We start from the raw sequence: 27638 nt of genomic DNA on the forward strand, positions 1-27638 counted from the left end.
TCTCACCGTCCACCAAGGCCGCAGACGGCTGGCATCTACACTCCATGTTTCACACCATTTTTCCCGCCTTCCTCTACATATTTTCTCTGGACATAAATTCGTGATTTAGAAGACGCATGGCGGCATGCATTGCTTGGGATCAAGCTTGGGTACGGCGAACGGTACGGATTCCTGGCGAGAGGTCTTTAATCTATCAACTGCGTTAAGGGGTCGGTGGTCTGTGGTTATGATTTGAGTTTTTCTTTCTTGTGAATCTCACAAAAATAATGCATGATCAATAACTTCTAATGATTTGACTTCTCACAACATCGTAGCTTCAAAGCAGCTGGGCTGGAAAGGCTCTACTCCACAATCCAGCATCGGTATCTACATTTGCACCTTCGTCTTTCTTCTCCACCCCGGGTGTTTCCTCAAGCATCTCCCGTCTCCGTTCTCGTCTTGTGCGCCTTGCTCGTGCCCGAGATCGGAACCCCTCTTCCACATCTCGCAGCCCACGCATCCATGCATCGAGTCCTTCCAGGACATCATCGACCTTCGTATCGGCCCCGAGATCATCATAGTCGCCATTTTTCTGGCCATTGGCCCATCTCTTCTGTCGCGCCTTATGCTGCGCAAGATATCGTTGTCGTCGAAGCATAACCTGCTCCGCTTGGAGACTATCGATCCATGTCTGGAGGCCAAGAATCGTTCCCTGAATCCCTTCCAATTCGACGGCATCTTCGACCAGGTCTGATTTTCTATAGCCACAAACACGTTAGCATAATTGAAGGATTTGGATAAAAAGGAAAGCCATAGACTGCAACTTACAATTCCATGACTTCCAGCTCCAGCTCAGCCACTGTTCTTTCCAAGCAGCGACACCGCTCTTCATAAAGATCACATATCTCACTCGTCTCCTTGCGACGGTCTCCCACCTGCGCATGCAGCCCATTTACTTCGGTCAGCAGAGCCGACAGCTGCGCCAGCATCTCCGTCTTATTGAACCCATTCTCAATATGCGGTCCGTTGCTTTTTTGATCTGGGGCTTGTGACGAAAGACTTGATGCACGAGATCTATCGAATCTACCGTAAGAAACACCATCCGGTCGACATTTTGCTACCTCACGCGACAGCGCCGGGCGTGGGTCCCGAAGTATGGATTCAATCGCATCGAGATGGGAGTGTATTGACTGTGCCGCTTCATCCTCGTGCTCGTTCTCTGTCGATGTCGATACCGATGCCGATGCGAGGTGTGCGAGGTCCGCTAAGCGCTCTGACAAAGATGGGACAGCTGGACCGGCGCCATCTGCAGTGGAACTCAATTCGGCGAACTCGAGGTACGGGATGGAGGGAGCAATAGGAGCGCTTTCGGGCGTCGCCATTGGTGGTTCATACGTGTATCTTGACGAGTCGGTGTGAGAGGTGTGAGATGATGCACGTCGTGCAGTGGACGTGTCGGCCACGCGGATTGGGAATGCGAATGCGAATTGGGCGATAAGCGATAACCGCCCCACGCTTCTCTCTGGGTGTGGCCGTCGGCTTCCTGAAGCTTGTGCTATATCTTCGTTTCTATCATATTGAGTAAGTGTATTGGATGACACTTGTAGGTCTCGTTTGGTCTGTCAAAATCCAGCATCATCCGTGGTTGCGGAGTTCACGGTCAACCAGCGGAACACCGAGTCCAGAGCCCCACAGTGACTCTTTTTCCCACCGCCATATCCATTTGGAAGTTGACTCTTCCTCTCTCTACTTTGTCCCGTGAAAGTAGCTCAGCATGGCAGCTCCGGTATGTATGATATAAGTGTTTCATACGGACCCTTCATCTGTCGGAAAATTGCTAACGCGCATCTCTATGACTCAGATCGTCTGTGTCCCGTCGCTCGAGACAGCGCGCGAGGTCATCTCCAAGTCAAGAAACTCTCAATTCGCCCCGAACCTCCTGCCGGTGACTGCCTCAATCCCTGCAGACCTTTTGACGCCGACATTAGCATACCTCAAAATCGCGGAGAGGTAAGTGCCCGGCCTTCAATTCGACAACCTGCGGGGCAGCCGGGGGAAATCTGGTGGCATGGTGGCTGACTCGGCCTATAGCTCGCGCTTGTCCTTTTTATACGAGAGTGCCGCGACTACGGAGACTATTGGAAGATATAGTTTCGTTGGCGCAGGTGGGTGATTCGGCCTACACACAACCCTGCGTATCCTGACTCACAACCTCGCTCAGACCCTAGAAAGACCATCAAGACCGGTTCTGGCCATGGCCCGGAGACCGATCCCCTGCCTATCCTTGAGGAGGAACTTTCGCAGTTCCGCGTTGCTTCGGTCCCCGGATTAATCCTCCCACCTTTGACAGCCGGAGCCATCGGATATGTTGGCTATGACTGTGTCCGATACTTCGAGCCCAAGACCGCGCGGCCCGTGAAGGATATCCTGGGCGTGCCGGAGTCCATGTTCATGCTCTTCGACACTATTGTTGCCTTTGACCACTTCTTCCAGGTCGTCAAGGTCATCACCTATGTCCCGATTCCGGCCAACGATGCCGATATCGAAGTCGAATACCAGAAGGGTCAGCAGATCATTCAAAAGACCATCGATACTCTCCTCCAGGACCGCACACCACTGCCTCCTCAGGGCCCCATTATCCAGAACCAGGAGTACACCTCCAACATCGGTCAGGAGGGCTACGAGAACCACGTCAAGAAGTTGAAGGAGCACATCGGCAAGGGCGATATCTTCCAAACCGTCCCCTCACAACGGCTGTCTAGGCCCACCTCTCTCCACCCGTATAACCTCTTCCGTCACCTTCGCACCGTCAACCCTTCCCCTTACCTGTTCTATATCGACTGCGAAGACTTCCAGCTCGTGGGTGCCAGTCCCGAGCTCCTCGTGAAGGAAGAGCGAGGCCGCATCATCACCCACCCTATCGCTGGAACAGTAAAGCGTGGTAAGACTCTGGAAGAGGATACAGCGCTTGCCGACGAACTCCGCAGCAGTCTTAAGGATCGCGCCGAGCACGTCATGCTGGTCGATCTGGCCCGCAACGACGTGAACCGTGTTTGTGACCCGATCACGACGCAAGTCGACCGCTTGATGGTTGTAGAGAAGTTCTCTCACGTGCAGCACCTCGTCTCACAAGTCTCTGGTGTCCTTCGACCCGGTAAGACACGCTTCGACGCCTTCCGATCCATCTTCCCGGCCGGTACCGTCTCCGGTGCCCCCAAGATTCGCGCGATGCAGCTCATCGCCGAGCTTGAGGGCGAGAAGCGCGGTGTCTACGCTGGTGCCGTCGGATACTTTGGGTACAACATTGCCAACGGCGATGGATCAAGCGAGGAGCCTGGTGCTATGGACACATGCATTGCGCTGCGGACGATGCTGGTCAAGGACGGCGTTGCCTACCTGCAGGCTGGTGGCGGTATTGTATTTGACTCGGACCCGTACGATGAGTATATGGAGACGATTAACAAGCTCGGCGCAAACATTGCCTGTATCCGTGGAGCGGAGGCGAAGTACCTGAGCATGGAGAATGGGTCTGCCTAAATTAGAAATGTATCTGTGATCCTGCCTTGTGGCTAGCGATGTTGACGAATCACGCATGCTTCCATTCTCATTCTCATTCACATTCACAGGTATATCATTGCTGAACATAAAACAATCCATACCCCTTCAATTTTAGGAGAGCAAAGCATCCAGCACAACCTTGATATCCCTGTTATTCCAACAGCATCCACCCCGTTCTTCTCTTGCAAACCCCCCACAAATTCCCTGTAGTGCGTCTCCATCTCCTCAATGGGCCCTCATTTAAATACCCTCCACCTCCTCAAAGGGCCCTCATTAAAATACACTCCACCGCGCACACAAAGTGTAACCTCCCCAGAACAGCACTTACATCTCGGAACGAGACTTCCATCCGTTAGACATTGACTAACAGGATCAATTAAAGACAACCCTTTATCCACGAACTCCATCGCCTCGAAAATCGCATCAGGTCTACATTTTCTGAAACACTGCAAATATCTATATGAGCCCTGCGGCGTCGCCACTCTCATGGCGTCAAATCCATTCTTAATGAAGAGCCCATCCGCATTTGTGGTTCGAATGAAATAATTCCCCCCGAAGCGGGAGACTAGATTGAGGAGGTTTGCATAGAGTGGTGAGACAGGCCACGAGCGGGCCATGTCCAGATGTATAAAGTAGTAGCCCCATTAACTCCACTTAGTGCCGGGTACGTGGTTGGTCGATATTATGTTTGTATGTACAGTATATTATGTGTTTAAGACAAAATGATCTCTGCGGCCAATGAGAAGCGCAGAATATGGCTTGTTCTGTTTGGCCTTGGCACTTGAATTATGTATATATGCAGTAGAAATCGAAAACAGATTACCCTCCAGACACTCTTCTCACTTTGTTTCTTGGCCCGTACCCGAAATGACGCTAGACCATAATGAGGTTACTACGAAAACAGCCCGTGCCGAGCATTAGAATTGGGTCTATAGCAATAGGTAAATTACGCCTGGATAGCATCCCCTTTCTGCACCACTGGGTAGGGCCATGAGCCATTGCTCAGCTGTTCAGTTGGGGCATAGAACCGGACTGCTCAGTTAGACGATGATATTAATTGAACAAAATTCAAACGAGGAAGTGCGACTTACGCGTAAGAGAAAGATCTCCTCCACCCTTTGGAGCTGGGAGCCAGCTTGTTTTTTAATGTCAGCTAGGAGAACATGCTAGAAGGTGATTGCCGCATACTTGGACATCCAGTTCTTTGGGGGAGTCACATCTGCTGGCTGAACCAGCAGCTGGAAATGTCCATCACCATCACCATGGGCATTGCCGTCGTACACCAGAGAACCATCAGCGTACGTGAGATTGGAGCGGTCGCTCAGCGCATATCGATTCAGCGTATTGGGGATGAGGTACTCCTCCGTATTGTATGCAGTCAAACTCCAGAACCCATACTGCGCCATCGGCGGTTTGCTGGGGAACGTGAAGATATAAGACTCCCTGGGGCCCAGGTGCAGGCCCTTTTGACCGGTGCTGTACGAGGGGTATAATGCTTCCGTTGCCCTGAGAGCGAGGTAGCCAAAGTATGCTACATATTCTCGCATCGCATAGTTCTCGCCGTAATCGCCCTGTGCCGTCGGGGTTAGTTCTTGCCATCCGTTTCCGAGCGAATGCAGGTTCTGTGGTTCACTGGCTGCTTTGGACATGGTCATCTCCGAGGCAATGTATGATGCAGTCAGGTTCTGGCCTTTCTGGGGCTTATATACCCCGTCCCTGACGCCAGATTCTTTGAGCATGTGGTTGACCCGTGCCAGGTCCGTGATGTTGCGCGGAGGGTTATGCGGCGCAATGCGTGCCGTCAGTTGCATAATCTTCATCGCCGGGTCGGCAGACAACGACGAATTGAGCATAGACATGGTCAGGGTAGGTGCTGTTGCTTTACAAGTAGTTCCATCACCCTTTTCAACGGTATGAAGGCCGCTCTGGTTCTGGAGAGCGTGAATTTGTTGCAGGTCGCCCACGGTGTCTGTAACAGCGTAACGAATCACCATAAGTCCATACGGTGTTGGCGCATTGACATAGCCCTGAAGGCCGTCACACTTTTCCGGATCACTACACAGCTGTACACCTGTATTTTGTTTGCCGCCGACGTTAAAACGGAGACTGTATTTGCCCGCTTTGCTGTTCTCTATGCTACCCAGATTGGCATAGTTGTTGCCGTACGCATCGTAGAACGGAAAGACCCAGTACCGGCCTTTGACGACGGGAATATCTACCACGACGTCATGGTGGGAGAGATCAATAACGGCTGTCGAGTACAGTGTGTCCACATTGGGACGTACGACAGCTTGGGAGGCAGATGTTGCGAGCTGTCTCATATGCTGAAAGCGGTTGGTGCAACTGACCTCACTGAGAACTGCGACAGCGGCCCGTGCAAAAGGTGGGAGAGGATAGCCATACTATTAGGGAATGTCCGTCAGCAATGCGGCCATTTAGGAGGCCAAAGAGCATGCCGTCAAAGTAAACTGTGTTGCTTCGGCCACCTCCGACGCGGCAGCCAGAGTAGTGACGGCAAAAGCAGCAGCTCCGAAGACAATCTTAACCGGTAATTGCAGCTTCATGGTCAATACAAGTCAATTGAAGTCAATGAAGCTCATCGCCCCGGACTTATTTCACTAAATATTCCACGTCCGCGCGGGGTCAACCGAGGCAGGTTTCGGCTAATAGCGATCGGAGTGGTCCTGACGCATCATCGCAGCAGCGTATTGGACCGCGCACGGGTGAGATGCAATTGCATCATACTTAGTGGTGCTGCCAAGGTCGGTGCGAGTGATATTATCAAGCATGGTTCACCGTAGATCGCTGTACAACGGACACTGGAGCAGGATATATCACGGTATTTGATAACAACGATCCCTTTCCCTTTCCTTGGTCTTGTATAAGAAGTGACCCAAACCAATGCGCATTGACCTCATACCACTCCAAAGCCTTGTGCCTCTGCGCCTTGGTTAGGCCCTTGTCGGTTTGGCCGTCTTCTCCTTCTCCCATTGCCTCTTCCATCGCTCCTGAATACGTTGGAGTTATTCCTGATGCAAAATTTCGCGGGCATTTGGCCCGCCTTTCTCCATTTCCTGAAAAGCTTGCTTATGATGCATTGGCCATGACCAGAACAGGCTTCAGCTCCGGCCATCGCCCGCAATGCTGAAGCAGCGTATCTACGAAGTATTCGAAGACAGAGGCATCTGTCGAGCCCGTGAATGACGCGAGTAAACAGAATAACATCGTAGTCATACGAAGGCAAGATTTGATAGCTCTCGTCACGGTGGAACTGTGACACTTGTCGAGGTGCTATTCTGTCGGAACCCAGCTTGTTCATCACGTCCAGATTCATCAACTTAAACAAGGCGGTACGACTCGGAGATGTTATGAGGGTGTGAGGAGCAGGGAAGTATGTATGTATAGGAATTTCGTGTAATGTACGGTATTATACGTAATGCAGTCGTTCTGGAACTGAACAGAGGTCTTTTCTAGAAAAACAATATTTGAGATGCATTCAGATGCGGGTTAGCGTGGCGTGGTTTCGGGTACGGGCCGAGTAATAAAGCATGAGTGTCTGGGGTAATATGTTTTCGAATTCTACTGTAGATAAACTCCCATCTATGATTGAATGAAACTACTGCCCTTGAGGGTATCAATTGGTCTCATCGCAATAACTTCACACCCAGTCGTAGCCATTGCCGGAGCCACTGGCCATTTGGGTCGGGCAAGATCAACGGACTGTGAAGCTGCAACATATATGCGATCCGAGGGAAGGCGCCCTGATGTTCCCGGCGGTCCTTGGATTCTTCTTTCCACGTTTATTGAATAGCATGTACCTAGGTAGGAACAAGCGATGGCGCGATTGCAAAATCCAGTTGACACCTGATCTTCTTGAATCTCATGGTCCTCAAGATGACCATCAACAGGAAGCAACTGGCTGTAGGAATAGCCTTTTGCATTATCTACCTGTTTCTTCTGTTCACTTCCCGCTCTCACTCCGCACGCGATCCCGGATCCTTCTTCTTCAAGCCAGAGGCCGGTTACAGACCCCGATACAGCCTCAAGAGAGTTGAAGAAGCTCTGCAGCATGTCTCTGACCATAGCATTTCTACAAGTCCTCTGCAACCGATCGGCAGTCCCGCCAAAGCCGCCCGGCATGCTGAAATCTGCATTGGAGTCATTTCCGTGAAGCGACCATTTCAGCAGAACCTTGACACCACCTTGGGATCTATCCTGGATACATTGTCGAAAGACCAGAGATCTACGATCTCCCTCCACATCCTCTTTGCGCAGACAAATCCCGCTGATCATCCGGACTACACTCAGCCGTGGCTCTCGAACCTCGCCGACAATGTCTTCACTTACGAGCATCTCGGGGCGCCCATGTCATCCATCATGCGCTTGGAAAGAAACAGGGATGTTCGTCGGAAGTCGCTCTTTGACTACCGCCTCGCGCTTAAGTCGTGTTACGAGAAGACAGAAGCCCCGTGGATCATGATACTCGAGGATGATATCCTAGCGCAGCGGGACTGGTACGAGCACACGACGAAAAGCCTGCAAAAGATTGTCGAATGGAGACAACAAGGCCTGATCAGAGACTGGCTCTACCTCCGCCTCTTCTACACAGAGAAGTTTCTCGGATGGAATTCTGAGGAATGGCTGAAGTATTTAACTTGCAGTATACTCGCACTGATAGTGGTCGCCGGCTCACTCCTCCTCGGACGAAAAAGATACCGACCAGTGCGAGAGCTTACAACATTCCCGTTTCCGATAATTATTTGCTTTGTGTTCTTGCCACTATTGATCGGCCTGTATTTTATGAGTGGGCGCGTGACAATGCGACCTCTGAAACCCGGTATCCATGTCATGAATCGATATGGCTGTTGTACCCAGGCCATGGTTTTCCCCCGAGATAAAGCACCGCCGCTGGTGGAGCATCTTCGCCTCATGGGGAGAGAAAAAAATCTCCATGGCCGTTGACACTGCTCTTGAAAAGTTTGCCGACGAGAACGGTCTGGATCGGCTTGCCATTGTGCCTTCTCAAATGCAGCATGTCGGTGCAGCTTCATACAAGGAGGATCCCAAGGAAGATTGGAGCGAGCCTTATCGAGTCCGTGGTCCGAATGGCGTTTGGAGTATGAGTTTCGAAGAGGCGTACGGGAATTGAAAGTATACTTGAGAGGACCAAAACATAGGTATTGTTAGACACGGTCAGGTTGTATACGACCACGTTAGTTACCTAAACAATTGGATTATCGATTAACTTCTCCCCTTAAACAGCCGGGCCACGGAAATAATAATATATGAATAGTGTTGAGTAGGCGTCTATGAATGATCCAACTAGAGGTGTTCTAAGCTCTTTGGAGAAATGTTTCAGAAGAGGATTAAAATACAATGAAACCTCTTTTAGAGCTATAGAGAGGTGCTTAGAAGAATATCGAGAAAGAGCCGAAGAACCGATCTTCTCGATCGGGCTGTATTATGGTTGCCACAGCTGGGCCAGAAATATAATGAAAAATGGTTCCATACGGCTGCGGCGCACCACTGCCACTGCCACTGCGGGGCTGAGGCATCCTGCCAAACCACGTGGAGATGCAGCAGCTAACGACATACGCCAACAAGGATACACGATGAACAGACCAGATCCAGCGCTGCAGGGATTCCTGCAGCCGCTCAAGATCGACAGTGACACGCTCTATCGCCTGTCCTATCGCCTGTCTCAAACATATCGCGAGCTGGCTGCGGGGTCCTCGGATCAATTCTTCCCTACGGCTACAACTCGTCTGCCAACCGGGCATGAGAAGGGTCGATACCTCGCAGTCTACTTGGGGCTGTACTATCTCCGAATTGCTTTCATTGATCTCCTAGGTGAAGAGCAGATGGGAAAGCCGTCCCATGTTCGGCGAACACTCGAAAAAGCATGGCCTATTGAGGACCGTCTGCGGCGGGACCAAGCGAATTCGCTTTTCTCTTGGATTGGTGATTGCATTGCTGAGGTTATTCACGATGACCTCGCCAACTCGAAAGACGATGCGCCTTCAGAGGTGGCGATGGGGATTTCCTTCTGCTTCCCGATCAAGTAATCAGTCTCCCTAAGTTACTTTATCGGTTTGGACTAACACATCGCAGACAAAAATTCATGGACGAGGCAATCCTCATGCCAACTGGAAAAGGCTTTGCACTAGGATCCTCGCTCAACCTCCATCAGGCCCTGCTCGATGGCTATGAATGTCACACACGGCGGTCGGATGAAGACCTCGCCGAAATGCCAGCCAAACGACAGAAAAAATACTGTTTGCCTAAATTGAAAATCACCGTCATGACTAACGACACCATTTCTACGTTCGCTTCACTGGCATACTCTATTCGTGCACTACCGAACACACGCGTGGTCATGGGCCTCATTGTGGGCGCAGGCTGCAATTCCGCTGTACCCATGAAACTCACCGACCTACAAGACTCCAAAATCCAACATATTCGCGAAAAGGACCCAGATGCAGTTGAGTCAATCGTCTCAACGGAGTGGACGCTCCGCGGTGCGACGGCACCGCTGCTAGAATTGAGCATCATGACAAAGTGGGACACGGCGCTAGAGGCGAAATCCAACCGCCCCGGGTTTCAGCCGCTCGAGTATATGGTCGGAGGTCGCTACATTGGCGAGCTTGTGAGGATCATTTGCTGTGACTGGTTCAGTGGGCCGAAGGGAGTATCACGATCGTCACTGCCCCTCAAACTGGTCGAGGAATACACTTTGACAACAGACTTTCTCTCGTTCGTGGTAGCTCCAAGCTACTCAGATGAGAAACTAGCAAAGGAGCTGGAGGAAAAGCTTCCTACCCCAGCGGGGAGTGATTGGAAGTGGACACCCGAGTATGCAGGACATATTCGTTCAGTCGCCGCGGCCGTGCAGGACCGGTCCGCTGCATTAATTGCCACCGCTACTGTTGGTCTTCTCGCTTGTACACGAGAGATCAAGCTGCAAAACACCGAACTTTTGAACGCGAATACACAAATAGCCCAAACACCTCAGGAAACGAACCCGGAACGCAAGATGCCGGAATTCGGATCGTCGAAGCCAGGCTGGCAGAAGGGACCAGAAGAGTTGGTCGTCGCTGTCTCTGGCGGAGTCATTACACATTACCCACATTATAAGGAGACGATCCAGCGATACATCGACCGACTCATCATTAGCGCTGGAACGCAGAGTGAAGGAAAGAGTATCTTCCTCCGAGAGGCCACCGACGGAGGCATTATTGGTGTCGGCGTCTTGGCAGGAACTGTTGCTGGAAGTATCGAAGGTATCATTGGATCTACGCTGGAGGAAGAGCGAAAGTCCGATGAGAACCACCGAGAGTCGGTGATGCCATCATAACCCCGAGGGGAAAGGAAAACATGCATCTGTAGAATTGCATGAAAGAACCCCGAACAGAAATCAAATCTTCTGTATAAATCAGATAAACCCTATCGTACAAACAATCCTAAGCCCTGGTACCAATTGTCCTAGGTACTATCTTGGTGTCATCAATGTCCTGCGAAGAGGATGCGCGGGTCCAGGGTTGTGCGCCTTCATCAACACACATATCCCATTCGATTGGGAAAGTAGAAAGACAGAGCGAGAATTTCATTCTCGTCGCAGTCAATCCTTAACCATCACATCATCACCTCCGGTGCCGATATCATAACTCGATAAGTATTCTGCTACCCTACTGCTGCAAAGCCTGCCACTGCTCGGGGGTATAGCACTTGGGAGTCCAAGCATGAATAGCCGCAATCTCAGACTTAAGTACCGAGTTCACAAGACGGTGACGCGCAAGCATAGTCTTGCTCTCGAACTGGGGAGAAACGATGACAGCCTGGAATGCCTGACCACAACCGCCTATAGATATACCCATTAGCCGAGGCCCGTGTCAAATTTCACAAGTCTCCCTAAACGTACCAGACAGATCCTCAATCTCCACGTGGTGAGCCTGCAGCTGCTCCACCAGCTTGTTCTTTAGCGAGTCCGCTGTAACACCGGAGGTATCGGCCATTGCGGCGTCGACGGCGGCGAAGGAGCGCGCGGAGAGCGAGAAGAAGGCGCGGGGGGCAGTCGGGCGGAGGAGATAGCGGCAGCCTCTGCTCAAGACAGTGAAGGAGGATGTGCGAGGAAACATTAAGAGAAGTAATTGATTGAAAGTGAAGGTACCCCGGGAGATCGCGATTGAAGTTCGTATTACAAATTGCGCTGCCCCGATCGGTTGTGGCTGGTGTTGCACGTGAAGTGGCGCTGGGTTCTTAGCGTCACGTCCCACTTTCTTTCCTTATTTACTTGTACAGCTTCATGAATTACCTGCGTACGACTGTACGGCGTTTTTCTGCTATGGCTACCACTACTTCTTGTTCGCCTTTTACAAGGGCCGTTGTGAGCTCGATGAGAAAGCTGTATGTGGTGAGGAGGGGAGCTTCCTGCGATGATCTTGAAGCTGGAATCTAACTGGAAGCTAGGTATCCGGAGGCATTGGCTGATAAGAGCTTTGATAACACTGGATGTGAGCTTTCTCTTCTAGATTGAATATATCTAGCTACGACTCCAGTGCTAATTATCATGTTACAGTGCTTCTTGAAGCTCCCTTGGATCCCTCGCGCCGGCAGAAGAACTCGGTCCTGCTGGCCATTGATCTTACTACAGCCGTTGCAGATGAGGCGATCAAGCGTCGAGACTCGGCCATCGTGGCCTACCGTAAGTCCATTCGTCCCAATCCTGGAATTGAACCTAAAGCTCAACAACTAACCAACCAACAGACCCCATCATCTTCCGCGGTCTCAAGTCCATCACCCTTGAAGACACCCAGCAACGCTCCCTCCTCCGTCTAGCCCAACACGGAATCAGCGTCTACTCACCGCATACCGCAGTCGACACCGTCCCCGGCGGAATGGCCGACTGGCTCTGTGACGTAGTAACCGGCGTCTACGGCGAGAACAAGCCATCCCAGATCGCATCATGCGCTTCATCAAATTACTCCGCACCTACCTACCCTCGCCCAGAATTCGCAGCATCCGCTACACAGACCTCGATCCCCCATGCCCGCACCACCATCCACCCTTCACCCTCCACATCTATCCCCGAGGGCTTCGAGGACGCCGGTGCAGGTCGCCTGGTTACATTTAACTCTGCCCAGCCTTTGACCAAGCTGATCGATTTCATCGGCCAGGGCGTCGGGCTACCCGGTGGGATCCCTATTGCCATTCCCCAGTCCAAGGCCGTGGACGATATCCACATCCGCACAGTAGGCATGTGCCCAGGCTCAGGCTCCGGCGTCCTCATGCGCGGCGAACTTCCCGATCTCCTATTCACAGGCGAAATGAGCCACCATGAAGCATTGGCTGCTACGGAGCGTGGGTCTGTGGTTATCTCGCTTGCACACTCGAACTCTGAGCGCGGGTATCTGCATGCTGTTATGCGGAATAAGTTGCTGCAGGATTTGTCGCAGCGGTGGCATGCTGAGAGGGAGACTGCTCTTCAGGGTGCTTTGGAGGAGGATTCTGAGGTTTATCGGGATGCTGAGGTCTCGGTTTCGGTTAGTGAGGCTGATCGGGATCCGTATGGAATTATGGTTCGGCGTTGAATATTTGAAGACATATGATTTGCAGCTGAAATGCAATGATGAGAATTAAATGGGAATCGAAGAACTCGATCTTTCTTGTGGTTGTGGTCAATTGATGTTCAAAAAGAGAGTACCCATCTTACTCATAGGACTACATGTAGGGATAGGGTCTCGTTGCAAGTACCATGTCTAAATCATATATCCCAGCCTACAGATCTATACCTGACAAGTACCCAGCACAGGGTGGAAGAGAAATTCCTACTACAGAATCTAGCATTGAAAAATAGTTTGAGACCAGTTGAGAAGGGAAAAGGATATCCTAGTATGGTGATGAACGAAGTAGACAAAAGAGAAGTATTTGGGGCAGGAGGAAGAGAGAGAAGAGAGAGAGAGAGAGAGAAAAAAGAGAACAAGAGAAAAGGGAGGAAACAGAAGTCCGAGGAGGGCAAAAAAAGCTGGAAGAGGACAAAACGACTAGGAAACAAGGCTTGGCTTATGCATTGCCTTGGGATCCATTGGTAGGCGGAAATAGAAGGGCGAAGGGCTGGAGGGCGGAACGGGAATGAGCAAGGAGATCATGGAGCGGAAAGAAAGCGATTGAGGGAAATGCAAACAAGCCATGAGAGTTCTAAGCGAAGATGATCATGTACCATGTGGATGTGGTTACAGGTCAATCAAGCTGCTTCCATGCTGCTGCTGCTGTTGCTGGCCTCCCCAAGGGTTTGCTGCGGGTTGTTGCTGTACGAAACCAGTCTGTTGGGGCATTCCAGTATATTGCTGGCCGAAGAAGGGGTTGGCGCCAGTCTGGCTGGCGTGCAGACGATCCAGACCTTGGCCGGCGGAGTTGACAAATGTGCCGGGTGCGGTGTGCTGCGCGGGGATACGGAGATCGCCGACGTTTCCGAAAGTATCCTGGCCCTCGCCTGAGGAAAGAAGGGCGTTCAAACGAGCATGGTGCGGGTCTGAGGCCACGGGTGGGGTGCTCTTCGGAGGCTGAGGAGCTTGGAAGTTGGCGATTGGGTTGTGCTGAGTAGGTTGTTGGGCAAAGGCCTGGTTCTGGTTACCGAACTGGTTATTTTGGCTGTATTGGTTGCTAAACTGGTTCGTGGCACGGTCCTCTGCCAGGGTGTTAAGAGAGGGAGGTCCTTGTGAGTGGGGCTGGAACTGGGGTTGAGTCTTCTGCGCGAAGGGGTTGTTCGAGCCTGTGGGCATGGGTTTGAGTGCATCTGCTGGCTGGTTCGAGGACCAAGGGTTGTTGCTTCCAGCGGACAGGTAGTTCTCTTGGGGCTGTTGTTGCTGTTGTTGTTGCTGCTGCTGCTGCTGCTGTTGAGGGAAGGCATCCGGGGGTCCATAGGGGTTGTTCGTGTTGAACGCGGTATGCTGGGGTTGGAGGGTAGCTTGAGGTTGCAAGAAGTTGTTCTGGGGCTGTCCGTAGGGGTTCTGGTCGAAAGCAGAGGGCTGCTGGTAACCATTTGCATAAGGGTTACCGGTGGCTTGAGGCTGGAAGCCGGTGGGTTGCGCGTATTGGTTGTTTAAGAAGCCAGTTGTCATTGGTTGCTGGACATTGATTGGGTTTCCGAACCAGTCCACGGCACCTTGTTGCTGGTAGCCCTGGTTGAACCCAGTCGGCTGAACCTGGGCAGGGGTCTCATCGAAGAGCGAGTGAGCGTTGCTCTCCTCCAGTTCCCGCTTCCGCAGTTCCTCTTCTTCTCTGCTGAGCTTGATAGCCTTTGCCAAGTCCTCATCGTCCTCGCCGACAGCGGTCTCCTTAGCCCGTCGTCTGCGCTCATCTTCGGCTTCGGCCTTGCTGGCTTCGATCGCTAGTCGGTATTCGGTATCGTCCTCGTCTTGGTTGGGTCGTCGTCGCTCTCGGCGCGGGGGCTCAGCTTGGCTTCCATAACCGTCATCGAGTCCACTGACACGAGTCTTCCAAAGCTTGCGATCCGATCGTTCGCTGCGCAGGCGGTCCTCGTCCAGAATAAGTGCGGTCAATTCCTTTGCGGCGACACGAACTACCAAAAAAATTAGCAACTGGTATGGAATATGACTTCAGAAATCACCTACCATTTTGTCCGACATCGCGACTTTCCTCATCAACATATTGGAACTCGCGTAGTGTCTTGATGATGTAGACATTCTTGCGCGCCCAAGTCACCACCAGCTCGGAACCCTCGTGAAGACAGTAATCCAGGACCTTGAGCGATTTCAAAACGTGGCGCCAGTTCTTTCCCTTATCGTTGAGACGTTTGTCGATCATGTCCATGATCTCGTAGAACTCGTTCGGGCTATGCGGAAGCGATACGTTAAGACCTTGCCAGCTCGATAAGGATGAGGGATCACTTACCTCCCGAAAGTCATGGCGGCGATCTCGGACATATCAGTGCCCGTCGGGCCCCAGGGGTCATTGCTCGTGGCTGCATGGCGAAGACAGTTAGCATGTTGCACCAATCCGGGGCACGCTGTCATTGAACCACGCTGTTCAGGCAAGGAGGTCGTAGCAAGGAGAGATGACCACGTCCGGGTCGCGATATCTCCCCGTGATCCCCAAACTAAGGAGCCAATCCCAAGCACAATCCCACAGCCGTTGATAGTGGTGACACGTACCATTTCGAACCTTGACCTGCACTGAGGAATATCCCTTTGTAACGTTCTTGACGCTGCGCACAACCTTGGACATGTTGCCGGTGTTGACGCGACGGTCGCAATAGTAGGAAGAAGACGAAGAGGTCGCGCGATCAGACGAGTCAGGGAAATGTAGCCGGCTTGGTTGCCAAGCTCTCACAGCCCACTCAGCGTTGTTCGGGATGGCGGCCCAAAGCGGTTGTCGGGCGAGATTGATGGGTGACCCTGCACCTGTTCGGAAAGATCAAGGGACCAGCCACTTAGAGGGTAATCAAAGTGGAAATCGTTTTTGGAGTATGGGGAGAAGGGGAAGATGAAAGTCGAGAGAGGGGACTCTGTGGCTGGAACGGGGGCACAGCCTTGGCAATGACGAAGCAGCCGTCAAAGCTTGGTGGATTGCGATCTACACAGTACTTCTTTGGATTCTTTTAGAAGTAGGTTCATAAGATTGAAACTATGGTTGTTGTTTTTTTTAATTCTATCACACCTGATACGGTCTCCCCAGGTCGAAGACATCTGCCACGAGGACTTTGGCTAGCGTTGTATGATTTGCCGTGTATCCGGTGTCGGAAGGTGAGAGGAATTCCTGAGTATTTATCTACATACGTATGTACCCATTGGGATCTGTCATTCTTAATATCTAGGTTAATGCCTCACTCATTTACCTTAGGATTAGGAAGAAAGAAAAAACTATTTCGAATTGGAGTGGGGATCTGCAGGGTTCAGTTAATAATTGGGGTCCAGAAATCCCGAATACCGTTGCGGACACGTTTTATCACCGCCACAGATGTGGCAAGGGGCCGCGTAAGTAGGTAGGCAGCCGCCAATATTTTACGTGCATGATCGGATTTAAGCTTGGCTCCGGGAAAATGGGTCATTTGTATGACAGGAGTTGGTTTGCCTGGATTCCAAGGTAGAACTCAACATATATTGTCTTACTATAATCTATACATCTGCCCTAGGGGATGGATCTGTCAGGGCTAGGAACCCATAATTCCAATTTGGACCTTATTTCGAGTCGATTTGTCGCTTTTAGTATCCTGCCATGTGCAATGGGTCTAGACATGCGTATACATCCCTTTAACCGAGCACCTTCTCGGCAGCGGAGACTAAATTCCCTCGCGTTAGTGATCATCTTCCAATCGCGTCAGAGAGCAAACCTACCGTTGAGACCGATATTGTCGGGTTCCACAAAGGCCTCCTTGACCTTTCCATTCTCCACGAGCAGAGCGTAACGCTTGCTGCGGTCATTGCCAAAGATGGCGCTGCTCTCGAAGCTCAAGTCCAGGGCCTTGGTGAACTCGCCGGAGGGGTCACCCAGGAAGCGGACCTATAAGGACACGATATCAGACCATGAACTGTCACTAACCAATATGGAATCACTTACACCGCTCTTGCCAGTGGGGTCGAGGGAAGTAGCCCAGGCCTTGGTGCTGTCAGGTCCGAGTTAGCGTTTCATTCGCGGAGGAATTTATTGATGCGCGCCGTTATTCTTACACGAAGGGGTCGTTCACGGCAACCACAAAGACCTGACCGGCCTCCTTGAGCTTGGGGTGGTTGATGTAGCCAGGAATGTGCGAGCCGGAGCAGGCAGGGCCTGTGGATGGTCAACTTTCTACCCTTGTTTTGTTTGCGCTGATGCACGTACTGAAAGCTGCGGGGACACCGATGATAACGCCCTTGCCCTTCAGCTCATTGGCGAGGTTGACCTTGTTGCCGGGGGAGTTCTCGACGAGGTCCAAGCTGGGAATGGAGTCGCCCTTCTGGACGAAAGCGGGCGCGGTGCTGTGGAAGAGGGCAGCCTGGGGGCGCGCGCGGGGGAGGCTGGTGGCGAGACGACGAGCGGCAAACATTGTGAAGATTTGATGTGGGTTGAAGGTGATGTTGAAAGGATCATGTAGGACGGGGGAGGTGGACCAGTTGTGATGGAGCTTGCGGGGATTTCGTCATGGCTCCAGGGCTGAGCTCGGTAAACGGACCATCATTCTTCACAGGCACAACAGTGGGCCTTAGAATCCTAATCGTTTACTCCTAGGTACTTAATTTCGCTAGTTAGTTGAATGCTTGAACTCTAGATGAAAATTACGAATGTATGTACCGAGTTTATGGACCCGACAACCTTACACAAAGGCATCATGCTGGCGGTAGCTTTAGTTAACTATAGCTAGTAGGTAAAGGTACCCAAGCTGCCGGGCAAAGTAGCTAGATTCCTAGCTACCTGTCCGCCCTGCTGGCGCAATCGGTAGCGCGCAGAACTTCTATATGTCATTCTGAGGCTGCGAGTTCGATCCTCGCGTGGGGCTTCGTTTTTTTTTTTTTAGTTGGTGATGGCCTGCTTGGCTGTGATGTTACAAGTCTCGAGTGTCAAGTGCTTAAATTCAAACACATCAGGAATGCTACTAATGAAATCCATACCATGCCATACTATAGCCAGAATGGTCATGATGAAATCAAAATTAATCTAAAAGTGTCCACTGCCAACTCATCAGTTCATCAGCACGAACGCGTGTGGGAACCAAAGACAACGAGCCAGTGGACGCGGTTTCCAAGGGTCTCAACGGCCCCAGTGGGGTTTTCTGTTCTCGGACTTGTCTCAACGGTCCTCTTGGCACCTGCATATTCGTTTTTTTTTTTCCTGATTTTTTTTTTAAAAAACTCCCGTGAGAACTCGTAGTTGAGGGGTGCTAGGTAATAGGGTAGAGAAATGCAAGCCCCCCTCCATCTCGTGCGCACTGACAACTGTACTGCGCACCTTCGAGGGGAAGTTTTTGCTGCTCTCGGTCTCGGCGGAGACGTACCGAAAGTTTAGGAACGAACGTGCTCGAGATGAAAGAAAAGCAAAGGCAAAATAGGAGGTAGGTATAGGAAGGGTGTAGAAATAGAAACAACGGAACTCCTTGCATCATTCCTGAAGACCTTATTGTCCAGGGTGGAACAGGAATCCAGGCTCAGCGAGTACCGCGATGTACCGCGCAGTACCTGCGCAGTAACTTTGGTACTTGGCTCTACCGCCTCCCCGTTGACAATTCCCTTTCCTCTTCTTCCCCATCCCACCTCTTCGATCGGCCTGATACTTTCTTTTTCCCTATTGTTCCTTCTGGTGGGCGATCTAGATCCAACAGACTTGGATACTCCCGCCCCCGGGTCCAGCCTGCTCGTTCGACCGGTCGCGACCCGTCTAGCCCGGCATGGAGGGTGGCCAGACCTCCTCGAATCCCCCCGCTGGGAACTCCAGCGATTTTGTGAGTCGAGTCGATCTTTTGCTCCTCAAAGTTGCATTGCTAACAACATGTCTAGGTACGCAAACTGTACAAGTAAGTCCTGTGCCCTCTCGACTTTTTTCAACGCGACTCTCTCCGTGCCCCCTCTCCGCCTCCCGACCGCCCGATTCCGAATGCTAACCGTCATCATAGAATGCTGGAGGACCCCTCCTACGCGTCCATAGTTCGCTGGGGTGACGAAGGGGATAGCTTCGTGGTTCTCGAGGTAACTGCGCTCCCTGGCGATGTGCGGTCGCACCAACTTTCGCTGACTCGGCTCCATCAAATTTAGTGCGAGAAGTTCACCAAGACCATACTCCCCAAACATTTCAAACATAGCAACTTTGCCAGTTTCGTGCGCCAACTTAACAAATACGATTTCCACAAAGTTCGCCAAAATAACGAGGAAAACGGCCAGTCGCCGTATGGACAGAACGTAGGGCTCCCGGATATGCCCTCTCCAGTTCTTGATCGAGAGGACTAACCTCAATCGCACAGGCCTGGGAGTTCAAACACCCCGAGTTCCGTGCCAACAGCAAGGATTCCCTGGATAACATCCGCCGAAAGGCCCCTGCGCCTCGCAAGCAAACTCAGACCACTGACGAATCTGTGCCTACCCAACAGATCGATTTGCTCAACCAGCAGATCGTCGCGCAGCAGCAGCAAATCCAGCACCTCTCAGACCGATATGCGCAACTCACGGTGGACCACCAGCTCATGCTACAGGAGATGATGAGAGTGCAGAAGACGGTCTTGAACCACGAGAACGTCATCCAACAGATGATGCAACATTTGCTCTCGACAGATGCACGCCAGCGAAGAGACAGCAAGGCGGCTGTCCCCTACCAAGGACAACCCGGCTCGACCATGAGCCCTTCCCAGGTTGGTGCGGTGGATGATGAGCCGTCTTCGCCTCTTCAGCAGGCTTCGAAACTGTTGAACGATATGAACGCAGAGGTCCAGTTCAACCTCGCCGGTGGGGACCCCAACGATCCTCAGAAGGCTGGAGTTGTGTCAGCATCTGCTTCTATGGATCCGGCTGCTCGAAACGGCGCTGTTCGTCCGGCAACCACTGTGCCTCCCAACCCAGCGCTAGTCTACCCCAAGATGGGTGGTGACATGGACCAGGTGGTCTACCCAGTGGGTGCCACTAACGGCATCGATCCTATGTATAGCGAGCATGTCAACAATGTCCCATACCCCATGCCTACCAAGACAGAGGTCGACACCCCTGACGCGCGCCGCCAATACCCGGACAATCGGAAGAAGAGCACCAATGTTGACCCTGGCTGGATGCGCAGCCCGCAAATCTTGCTGGTCGAGGACGATGCTACCTGCCGACAGATTGGTGGCAAATTCTTATACTCATTTAATTGCGTTATTGACACCGCGGTATGTTCGAATTAGGCAGTTTGTTGATGCGACGAAAGCTGACTTGTTGCATAGTTTGATGGCTTGGAAGCAGTCAACAAAATGCAGGGTGGTTCCAAGTATGATTTGATCTTGATGGATATCATTATGCCGAATTTGGACGGCGTGTCAGCCTGTCATCTCATCCGCCAATTCGATCGAACTCCTATTATTGCCATGACCTCCAACATTCGAAGTGATGATATTCAACTCTACTTCCAGCACGGTAAGTCTCAAACTATCTAGTAATTGCAAGACTTTGCTGACCTATCTAGGCATGGATGATGTTCTTCCAAAGCCTTTTACCCGCAAGAGTCTTCTCGACATGCTTGAGAAGCACTTGGTGCATCTCAAGACCATGCAGCCAGGCATCGAGGCTCCGCCTTCTGCAGCCGCGGTGACCATGGCTCAAACATCGGCAAGCCAATCGATCAAAGAAGACAGCTCCCCTGGTCAGTCACCGGCCGGCTCTATGAACAACTGGCAATCACCCGGGCAGTTCCAGGGTATGCAGACTGTTCCTCCGACAATGCCCGCAGTCCCGGGACAATACGTGCCGGCGACAGCCACACCGGCAGCCTATACTGTTGATCAGAACGGCGTCCAGTTCCCAACACCCGCGGTTGCCGTCCCATCTACCGGAGCCCCACTCCGCCCACCTCATCGGCGGCAAATGTCAGACATAGCAGGAGGCCCGGATAATCCGAACATGGCTAAACGGCAACGCATGTACCCCCAACCGCAACCAATGATGGCGGTACAAGCTGGACGTCCCAGCTAAACTCGACCCTTACCTCCTCTTCACTGTCTATTACTCTACGATTCCCACTGTTTATAACGAGGCTTTCGATCGTATATTGCTTTCCAACTATGTTGACCGGATGTTTATCTTGGTTACGGTCTTTCCACCCCTTACAGGTCATGGGCGTTCTTGCAGGCTCTTTTCATTTCAGGTTTTGGTGGCGAATTTGTTTTAACCGCGCGTCTATTACCCACTCGGGACTCTGATTCTACGTTCCCGAAAGAGAAAGGTTGTTTCGTCAGGTACATATTTACGCACATACTTATTGAACAAGGTTGGGTGCTCCATGCAGTTCCCTGGGTAGAATGGGGGCCAAGCATGTAGGGAAATCATAGTTTTCAAAGAAGTCGTCATCAATTTTTTTTTCTTCTTCTCCCTAGTATGTATACACGCGTGTTGCACTTCCGACAAACTACCAAGTCTCGGGAGGAAGTCCCCACACCCGCAATCCCAGCCATTTTGTTCGGACGAACCCGAGCTCGTGCTCAGCGCGAGTCCGAGGGGGAGTCTAGACCGCGTATCTCCTTAACAAACAATTAACGGAAGTCCAGGAGGGCCCAGACCTTGTGGGGAGTTCTGGGCCGTCTGCGACACACGTGGATATAGATCACGTGTAGTCATGTGATATTCACTCTGTTTGTGAGATATGTCTAAAGTGCAAACAGTGCAACAGGGTGGGAGTCATCAGAGGCTTGGCGGGGTTTTTTGTGCCTTTCTTTGATAACGAGCCTGGGACTACAGCTGCTGCGCCGATTGAACAGACCTGGTCAATCCCGTTTTTGTTATCCCTTTGATTCTCGGTACGATCCACTTGATATCTCTCCAGCTCGGTACCTCGGTACTGTGTCATCTCAACACAATTAAGCTCTTTGCGCGAATTCCTACTGACGCCTCCAAGGATCTTCCAGCAATGGGTGCCAAGCAAAAGGGAAGCTCGAAGCCTAAGGGTAACCAAGCCGATGAGGTAGAGGAGACTCTGCAGGCCGTGGTCCTGGCGGATACTTTCGAGACCAGATTCGAGCCCTTTACTCTCGACAAGCCGCGGGTATGTACCTGAAGCATGAAAGTGTGTGGGGAAGTTATAGAAGAATTCCAGGTGCTAACCAGCTTTCATAATGACAGTGTCTTCTCCCCTTAGCCAACACCCCTCTCATCGAATATACCCTCGAGTTTTTGGCCAATGCAGGCGTTGAGGAGGTGTTCCTCTACGGAGGTGCTCACTCAGACAAGCTTGAGAAACACATCAAGTACGCCGGCACCATCGATGCGAATGTAACCAGAGGAAGACACTAATTCTTCTTCTAGTTCTTCGAAATGGAGGGCTCCGTCCTCCCCCTTTAAGAAATTCACCTTCCTCAAATCCACATCCACCTCCGTCGGTGATGTTATGCGCGACTTGGACGGCAAGCATCTGATCACCGGTGACTTCATCGTCGTCAGCGGTGATGTTATCAGCAACCTGCCCATTGAGGGCGCCCTGGCCGCTCACCGAGCCCGCCGCGAAGCCGACAAGAACGCGATCATGACCATGGTGCTGCGCGAAGCCGGCCTCAACCACCGTACAAAGTCCTCCTCCGTTTCACCCGTCTTTGTGATTGATCCTACCAAGGACCGCTGTCTCCATTACGAGGAGATTGACCACCACGACGACGATGCTCCGGCCCGGCTGAACATTGATACCGAGATCATCCTCTCGCACTCCGAGCTGGATATCCGCCAAGATCTGATCGATTGCAGTATCGATATCTGCACACCTGACGTGCTGAGCTTGTGGTCCGACAGTTTCGATTACCAGTCACCGCGGAAACACTACCTGTTCGGTGTCTTGAAGGACTACGAGTTGAATGGAAAGACCATTCACACACATATCATCAAAGACCACTATGCCGCGCGGGTACGTAACCTGAAGGCCTACGATGCTATTAGCAAGGATATCATCTCGCGCTGGACTTACCCCTTGTGCCCCGATACGAACTTGCTCCCGGGCCACACCTACGATCTCCGCAAGGGTAGCTTGTACCAAGAACAGGGCGTGACTCTGGCTCGGTCATGTGTAATTGGTCGCCGCACAGTCATCGGCCGAGGCACCAGTATCGGTGACCGTACAACAGTGTACAGCACCGTCTTGGGACGGAACTGCAAGATCGGCCGCAATGTCAAGCTGGATGGCGCATATATCTGGGACAATGTCGTAATTGGAGATAACACCGATGTTCGGGGCGCTATTATCGCCGACGACGTCGTTATCGGCAAGGGCTGCAGTGTTGCCGCCGGTGCACTTATCTCTCACGATGTGAAGATCGCAGATGGTATGCGGATCGAGAGCGGACAGCGCATCGCCAGGGTCCGACGGGACGGATCCTCCGGTCCCATAGAGACGGACATCGTCGGTCAAGGAGGCGAAGGCTACGAGTTTGTACCTGGCGAGGACGATGACGAGGAAGACGACAATATCTCCGTCGCCTCATCAGGATTGGTCTACCGCATGCCCGAACTCTCACTTTCATCCACCTCAATCTCAACACTATCCTCCGAAGTGTCTGATGGCTCATGGCAACGATCCCCACGCAGCAGTTTCTCCGACGAAGAGGAACAAGACCATTTCCACCACGACGCTTCAGCCAGTCTGTTCGACGGCCTACGTGACGGCGTCTCCGCAGATGTCGTCCAATTGGAACTAGTCAGTCTGCGTATGACAGCAAACGCATCGGACGTGCAAGTGCGACGTGCAATTGTAACCTCATTTATGAAATACATCCAACAACTCATGGAAGGCGGCAAGGGCGCCGGCGAAGCCGTGCACGATATATTCTCCAAGTACCGGGAAGTGGTGGAGCGCACGCTATTCGACCGGAACAAGGACGAGAAGAAGGACCAGGTTGATTTGCTGTTGCAGTTGCAGCAGGACTTAGTGCATCGGAATAAAGGTGATACTGTTTTGCTGTTTACGGCGAAGGAGTTGTATGAGTTGGAGCTTGTGGATGAAGAAGCTTATGAGCAATGGTGGGGTGATGAGAGGTCTACTGCTAGTGAGGAGATGAAGGCTGTGAGGAGTCAGGCGCAGCAGTTTGTGGATTGGCTTGCGGATGCTGAGGAGGAGAGCAGTGAGGAGGAAGATAGTGATGATGAGTAGGGGGTACATCTGGGCTTGGTGTATTGAATTAGATACCAACGCTTTCACGCCTAAAATTAACGCATTTACCACCCATTCATCGTCCATACATCTACCTGGGAGCGATCCACGTTTAATTGTTACCGTATCCACGGAGGCTGAGTATCTACCTGCATGTATATGTAAATCGCTCGTCAAGCATTATAATCTGGCCTTTCTAGATGCCTTGGTTCTCTATGAACTGTGGTCGAAAGAAACAAAAACGAGAAGAATAAGCAAAAAAACAACGATGAAGCTCAGAAATAGCAGCCGAACGGAGTAACCACTGTCCCATACCGACGGTGCGTCGGCACCAGGATTCGAACCTGGGAACCCGAAGGAATTCGGTATGCTTAACCAGTAAGCTATCACCGTTGTCGAAACTTTGCCACCCAAAGGGAGTCATCAACCCAGAGGCATTCTGCTCGAAATGTATTTAAATCGATTTAATTATTAATAATGACTTACAATTTCACATAACCTCAGCATCCACGTCACGGTCGCTCATATAAGGAAAGCTCATTCTCGAAGTAACATGAATGATTCCGTAATCGGTTCTAGTTACCTGATTGCTTCGATGCCGTATTCTGCAGGCAAACACCCAAGATAGACCTGTTCATACTAACTAAGTATCAACTAAGTATCCATGGATCTCGCCAGGAAGCTTCGGAAGAGGAATAGCCCGAATTAATAGAGGATGTAGCTCTCTTCGTACCCAGGGTGAAAACTCGAAAACTCGTCAACTCTTTTAGCTCTGCCAGCTCCCACCCGAGGCCCCATCTGTACGTCACTTCAGCCTGGTCAGTTCAGTTCAGCCTAACACGCTGGAATTCGCAAAGCTCCACAGTGCATCATCGCGTGAGTCAAAACGCCATCAGACGGTCACATCTTTCCTTGTGACCTGCAAACCCCAAGCCAGACGGGTTGAGGATAAGAGAGTGATAGAGTAAAGGGATCCGCCTGATCGCAGCCCCTTCCCCACTCCACCCCTCTCTGACCGATGGTTCTCGCCCGCGCGCCATTTTCCAAGTGACGCAGCATCCCTCGTCCCCCTTCACCGGCAATCTGCCGCACTTCCTTTCACCACGCCTCCTTCTACACGGAAGAGAAAGGCGGCTGAGGCGGCGATTGCGGACAACCAGCCTCTCCTCAAAGCCGCCACCAAGGCTACCCACGCCGAGAACGCCACTCCATCCGATCCGCGCGGCAAACCAGACTCTCTCACAGTCTCATCGCTCTCCATCGTCCCGGACCCCCATAGCCCCAGTCGAAAGAAGAGGGATCTCGTGACCCCTGCGACGACTACGGGCAGCATGGATTCCGATGATGACTTCCTCAGCGACGTGTCGAGTTCTGGTGACTTTCTTGACAACCAGAACAGTGACGATGAGAGTTTAGGTGATGGTATGTTTCTGCTTGCTGCTTCTGTTATATCGTCTTCTTGCTAACCTTGCTTCGCGTAATCAGATTTCGGTGATGACCTCGACACCGGCTTTTCCGATGATAAGGACCTGATCAAGCAAAAACGAAAACCCTACGAAGTGGAGTACAAAGTTCTAGATCCGTTCGACATTCAACGTGAGCAGGATGTACAGGTTGACGATGTCTCCGCAATTCTCGGTCTCCCTCCGGAGTCGGCTGCGATCCTGTTGCGCTTCGGTCGGTGGAAGCAGGAGAAGCTTATCGAGGGGTACATGGAACACCCGGAAGAGACGTTAGAAGAGGCAGGTCTTGGGACGAATTTCGAGTGCCTTGCGAAGACGGAGAAGCTGGCAGATTTCATGTGTGATATTTGTTGCGAGGAAGGCCCCGACCTTGAGACGTATGCGATGCGATGCGGCCACCGGTTCTGTGTCGACTGCTACCGACACTACTTGTCACAGAAGATCAAGGAGGAAGGTGAGGCTGCTCGTATCGAGTGCCCAGGCGATAGCTGTCACCGTATCGTGGATTCCAAGTCGCTAGAACTACTTTTGGCAGACAACAAAGCCCTTCAGGAGCGGTATGCCACCCATTCCCGGCGATCAAAGGAAAGGTTACTGACGTTGACGCTTTTCATAGGTATCGCACGCTTCTCACCCGAACGTATGTGGATGATAAGGATAATCTTCGTTGGTGCCCGGCGCCCAACTGTGAGTATGCCATCGACTGTGCAGTCAAGCCCCGCGATCTCCGCCGCATTGTACCAACGGTATCTTGCCTATGCAAGCATGACTTCTGTTTTGGTTGCTCCCTCAATGATCACCAACCCACTCCCTGCGCACTGGTAAAGATGTGGCTGAAGAAGTGTGAGGATGACTCCGAGACAGCCAACTGGATCTCCGCCAATACCAAGGAGTGTCCGAGGTGCGTCTCAACAATCGAGAAGAACGGCGGTTGTAACCACATGACCTGTCGCAAGTGCAAGCACGAGTTCTGCTGGATGTGCATGGGACTGTGGTCGGAGCACGGTACTAGCTGGTACAACTGCAACCGATACGAGGAAAAGTCCGGTGCCGATGCTCGCACTGCTCAGGCCAAGTCGCGATCGTTTCTGGAGCGCTATCTGCACTACTACAACCGTTATGCCAACCACGAACAGTCTGCCAAGTTGGACAAGGATCTATATCTCAAGACTGAGAAGAAGATGACCAGCCTCCAATCACAGTCAGGACTGTCCTGGATTGAAGTTCAATTTTTGGACACTGCTTCACAGGCATTGCAGCAATGCCGACAGACTTTGAAGTGGACGTATGCATTTGCGTTCTATCTGGCGCGCAACAACCTCACTGAGATCTTTGAGGACAACCAGAAGGACCTGGAAATGGCTGTCGAAAGTCTCAGTGAGATGTTCGAGAAGCCCGTGCCCGAGCTGGCCAAGCTGAAAGTCGACATTCTGGATAAAACTGCCTACTGTAACAAGCGCCGAGTCATCTTGTTGAGCGACACCGCAGAAAATTTGAGAAATGGTAATTCCAACATCCACGATTCTTACACCTTTTGAGAATTACTCGCTCACACCAGTCGCAGGAGAATGGGCGTTCAACGTCGAATGGTAAATCCATATCTCGACCCACCTTCGGACGACTACCGATGAGATCTCACGACGTGAACGAACCCCCCCCCCAACTTGTTGCCGCCCGACCCTCCTCCCTTAATCCCCCTTCCATGATCGGTGGATTCTGAAGTAATTGCTTTATATGCCTATCCAATTCCGATTGTGAAGTACCTGAAAGTCTGCTCTGTTTGATCTTACCGCATTTCCATTTCGAGGCTGTGGCGCAGAAGGTGTTGAGATCATTTGTTGGGAT

General features: G+C 51.8%; 11 protein-coding genes across 11 annotated transcripts; 6 read left to right on the forward strand and 5 right to left on the reverse strand.

The window, feature by feature from the left end:
- Positions 1-316: 316 nt before the first annotated feature.
- N7443_008430 (uncharacterized protein) lies at positions 317-1361 on the reverse strand (the record flags this gene model as incomplete). The annotated part of the gene is made up of 2 exons (XM_056888486.1): positions 317-737; positions 808-1361. 2 exons carry the CDS (start codon positions 1359-1361, stop codon positions 317-319), a joined length of 975 nt encoding a protein of 324 aa, XP_056737788.1.
- A 392-nt stretch (positions 1362-1753) lies between these two features.
- trpE (anthranilate synthase TRP2) lies at positions 1754-3516 on the forward strand (the record flags this gene model as incomplete). Its single annotated transcript, XM_056888487.1, has 4 exons — positions 1754-1765; positions 1841-1989; positions 2071-2144; positions 2201-3516. 4 exons carry the CDS (start codon positions 1754-1756, stop codon positions 3514-3516), a joined length of 1551 nt encoding a protein of 516 aa, XP_056737789.1.
- Positions 3517-4703: 1187 nt separating this feature from the next.
- Positions 4704-6101, reverse strand: N7443_008432 (uncharacterized protein; the record flags this gene model as incomplete). Its single annotated transcript, XM_056888488.1, has 2 exons — positions 4704-5939; positions 6024-6101. 2 exons carry the CDS (start codon positions 6099-6101, stop codon positions 4704-4706), a joined length of 1314 nt encoding a protein of 437 aa, XP_056737790.1.
- A 1330-nt stretch (positions 6102-7431) lies between these two features.
- On the forward strand, positions 7432-8686 carry N7443_008433 (uncharacterized protein; the record flags this gene model as incomplete). Its single annotated transcript, XM_056888489.1, is given in 2 exon segments — positions 7432-8418; positions 8438-8686. The coding sequence occupies 2 exon segments, from the start codon at positions 7432-7434 to the stop codon at positions 8684-8686; spliced, it is 1236 nt and encodes a 411-aa protein (XP_056737791.1).
- Positions 8687-9149: 463 nt separating this feature from the next.
- N7443_008434 (hexokinase family protein) lies at positions 9150-10891 on the forward strand (the record flags this gene model as incomplete). Its single annotated transcript, XM_056888490.1, has 2 exons — positions 9150-9598; positions 9649-10891. 2 exons carry the CDS (start codon positions 9150-9152, stop codon positions 10889-10891), a joined length of 1692 nt encoding a protein of 563 aa, XP_056737792.1.
- A 331-nt stretch (positions 10892-11222) lies between these two features.
- N7443_008435 (uncharacterized protein) lies at positions 11223-11672 on the reverse strand (the record flags this gene model as incomplete). The annotated part of the gene is made up of 2 exons (XM_056888491.1): positions 11223-11395; positions 11456-11672. 2 exons carry the CDS (start codon positions 11670-11672, stop codon positions 11223-11225), a joined length of 390 nt encoding a protein of 129 aa, XP_056737793.1.
- A 167-nt stretch (positions 11673-11839) lies between these two features.
- Positions 11840-13124, forward strand: N7443_008436 (Nif3-like dinuclear metal center hexameric protein; the record flags this gene model as incomplete). Its single annotated transcript, XM_056888492.1, has 4 exons — positions 11840-11940; positions 12004-12047; positions 12113-12238; positions 12301-13124. The coding sequence occupies 4 exons, from the start codon at positions 11840-11842 to the stop codon at positions 13122-13124; spliced, it is 1095 nt and encodes a 364-aa protein (XP_056737794.1).
- A 642-nt stretch (positions 13125-13766) lies between these two features.
- On the reverse strand, positions 13767-15780 carry N7443_008437 (epsin; the record flags this gene model as incomplete). Its single annotated transcript, XM_056888493.1, has 4 exons — positions 13767-15115; positions 15168-15388; positions 15448-15517; positions 15708-15780. The coding sequence occupies 4 exons, from the start codon at positions 15778-15780 to the stop codon at positions 13767-13769; spliced, it is 1713 nt and encodes a 570-aa protein (XP_056737795.1).
- A 1025-nt stretch (positions 15781-16805) lies between these two features.
- On the reverse strand, positions 16806-17578 carry N7443_008438 (peroxiredoxin family protein; the record flags this gene model as incomplete). The annotated part of the gene is made up of 5 exons (XM_056888494.1): positions 16806-16834; positions 16890-17055; positions 17113-17158; positions 17223-17322; positions 17374-17578. The coding sequence occupies 5 exons, from the start codon at positions 17576-17578 to the stop codon at positions 16806-16808; spliced, it is 546 nt and encodes a 181-aa protein (XP_056737796.1).
- Positions 17579-18913: 1335 nt separating this feature from the next.
- Positions 18914-21176, forward strand: skn7 (uncharacterized protein; the record flags this gene model as incomplete). Its single annotated transcript, XM_056888495.1, has 7 exons — positions 18914-18967; positions 19023-19039; positions 19139-19211; positions 19278-19421; positions 19484-20377; positions 20432-20621; positions 20671-21176. The coding sequence occupies 7 exons, from the start codon at positions 18914-18916 to the stop codon at positions 21174-21176; spliced, it is 1878 nt and encodes a 625-aa protein (XP_056737797.1).
- A 931-nt stretch (positions 21177-22107) lies between these two features.
- On the forward strand, positions 22108-27331 carry N7443_008440 (uncharacterized protein; the record flags this gene model as incomplete). Its single annotated transcript, XM_056888496.1, has 6 exons — positions 22108-22242; positions 22320-22444; positions 22503-24326; positions 25301-25752; positions 25816-26350; positions 26410-27331. The coding sequence occupies 6 exons, from the start codon at positions 22108-22110 to the stop codon at positions 27329-27331; spliced, it is 3993 nt and encodes a 1330-aa protein (XP_056737798.1).
- Between the last annotated feature and the right edge of the window lie 307 nt (positions 27332-27638).

This window comes from Penicillium atrosanguineum, assembly GCF_028827265.1.
Source record: "Penicillium atrosanguineum strain IBT 20685 chromosome Unknown utg000007l_segment0_segment0, whole genome shotgun sequence".
NCBI classification, from domain to species: domain Eukaryota; kingdom Fungi; phylum Ascomycota; class Eurotiomycetes; order Eurotiales; family Aspergillaceae; genus Penicillium; species Penicillium atrosanguineum.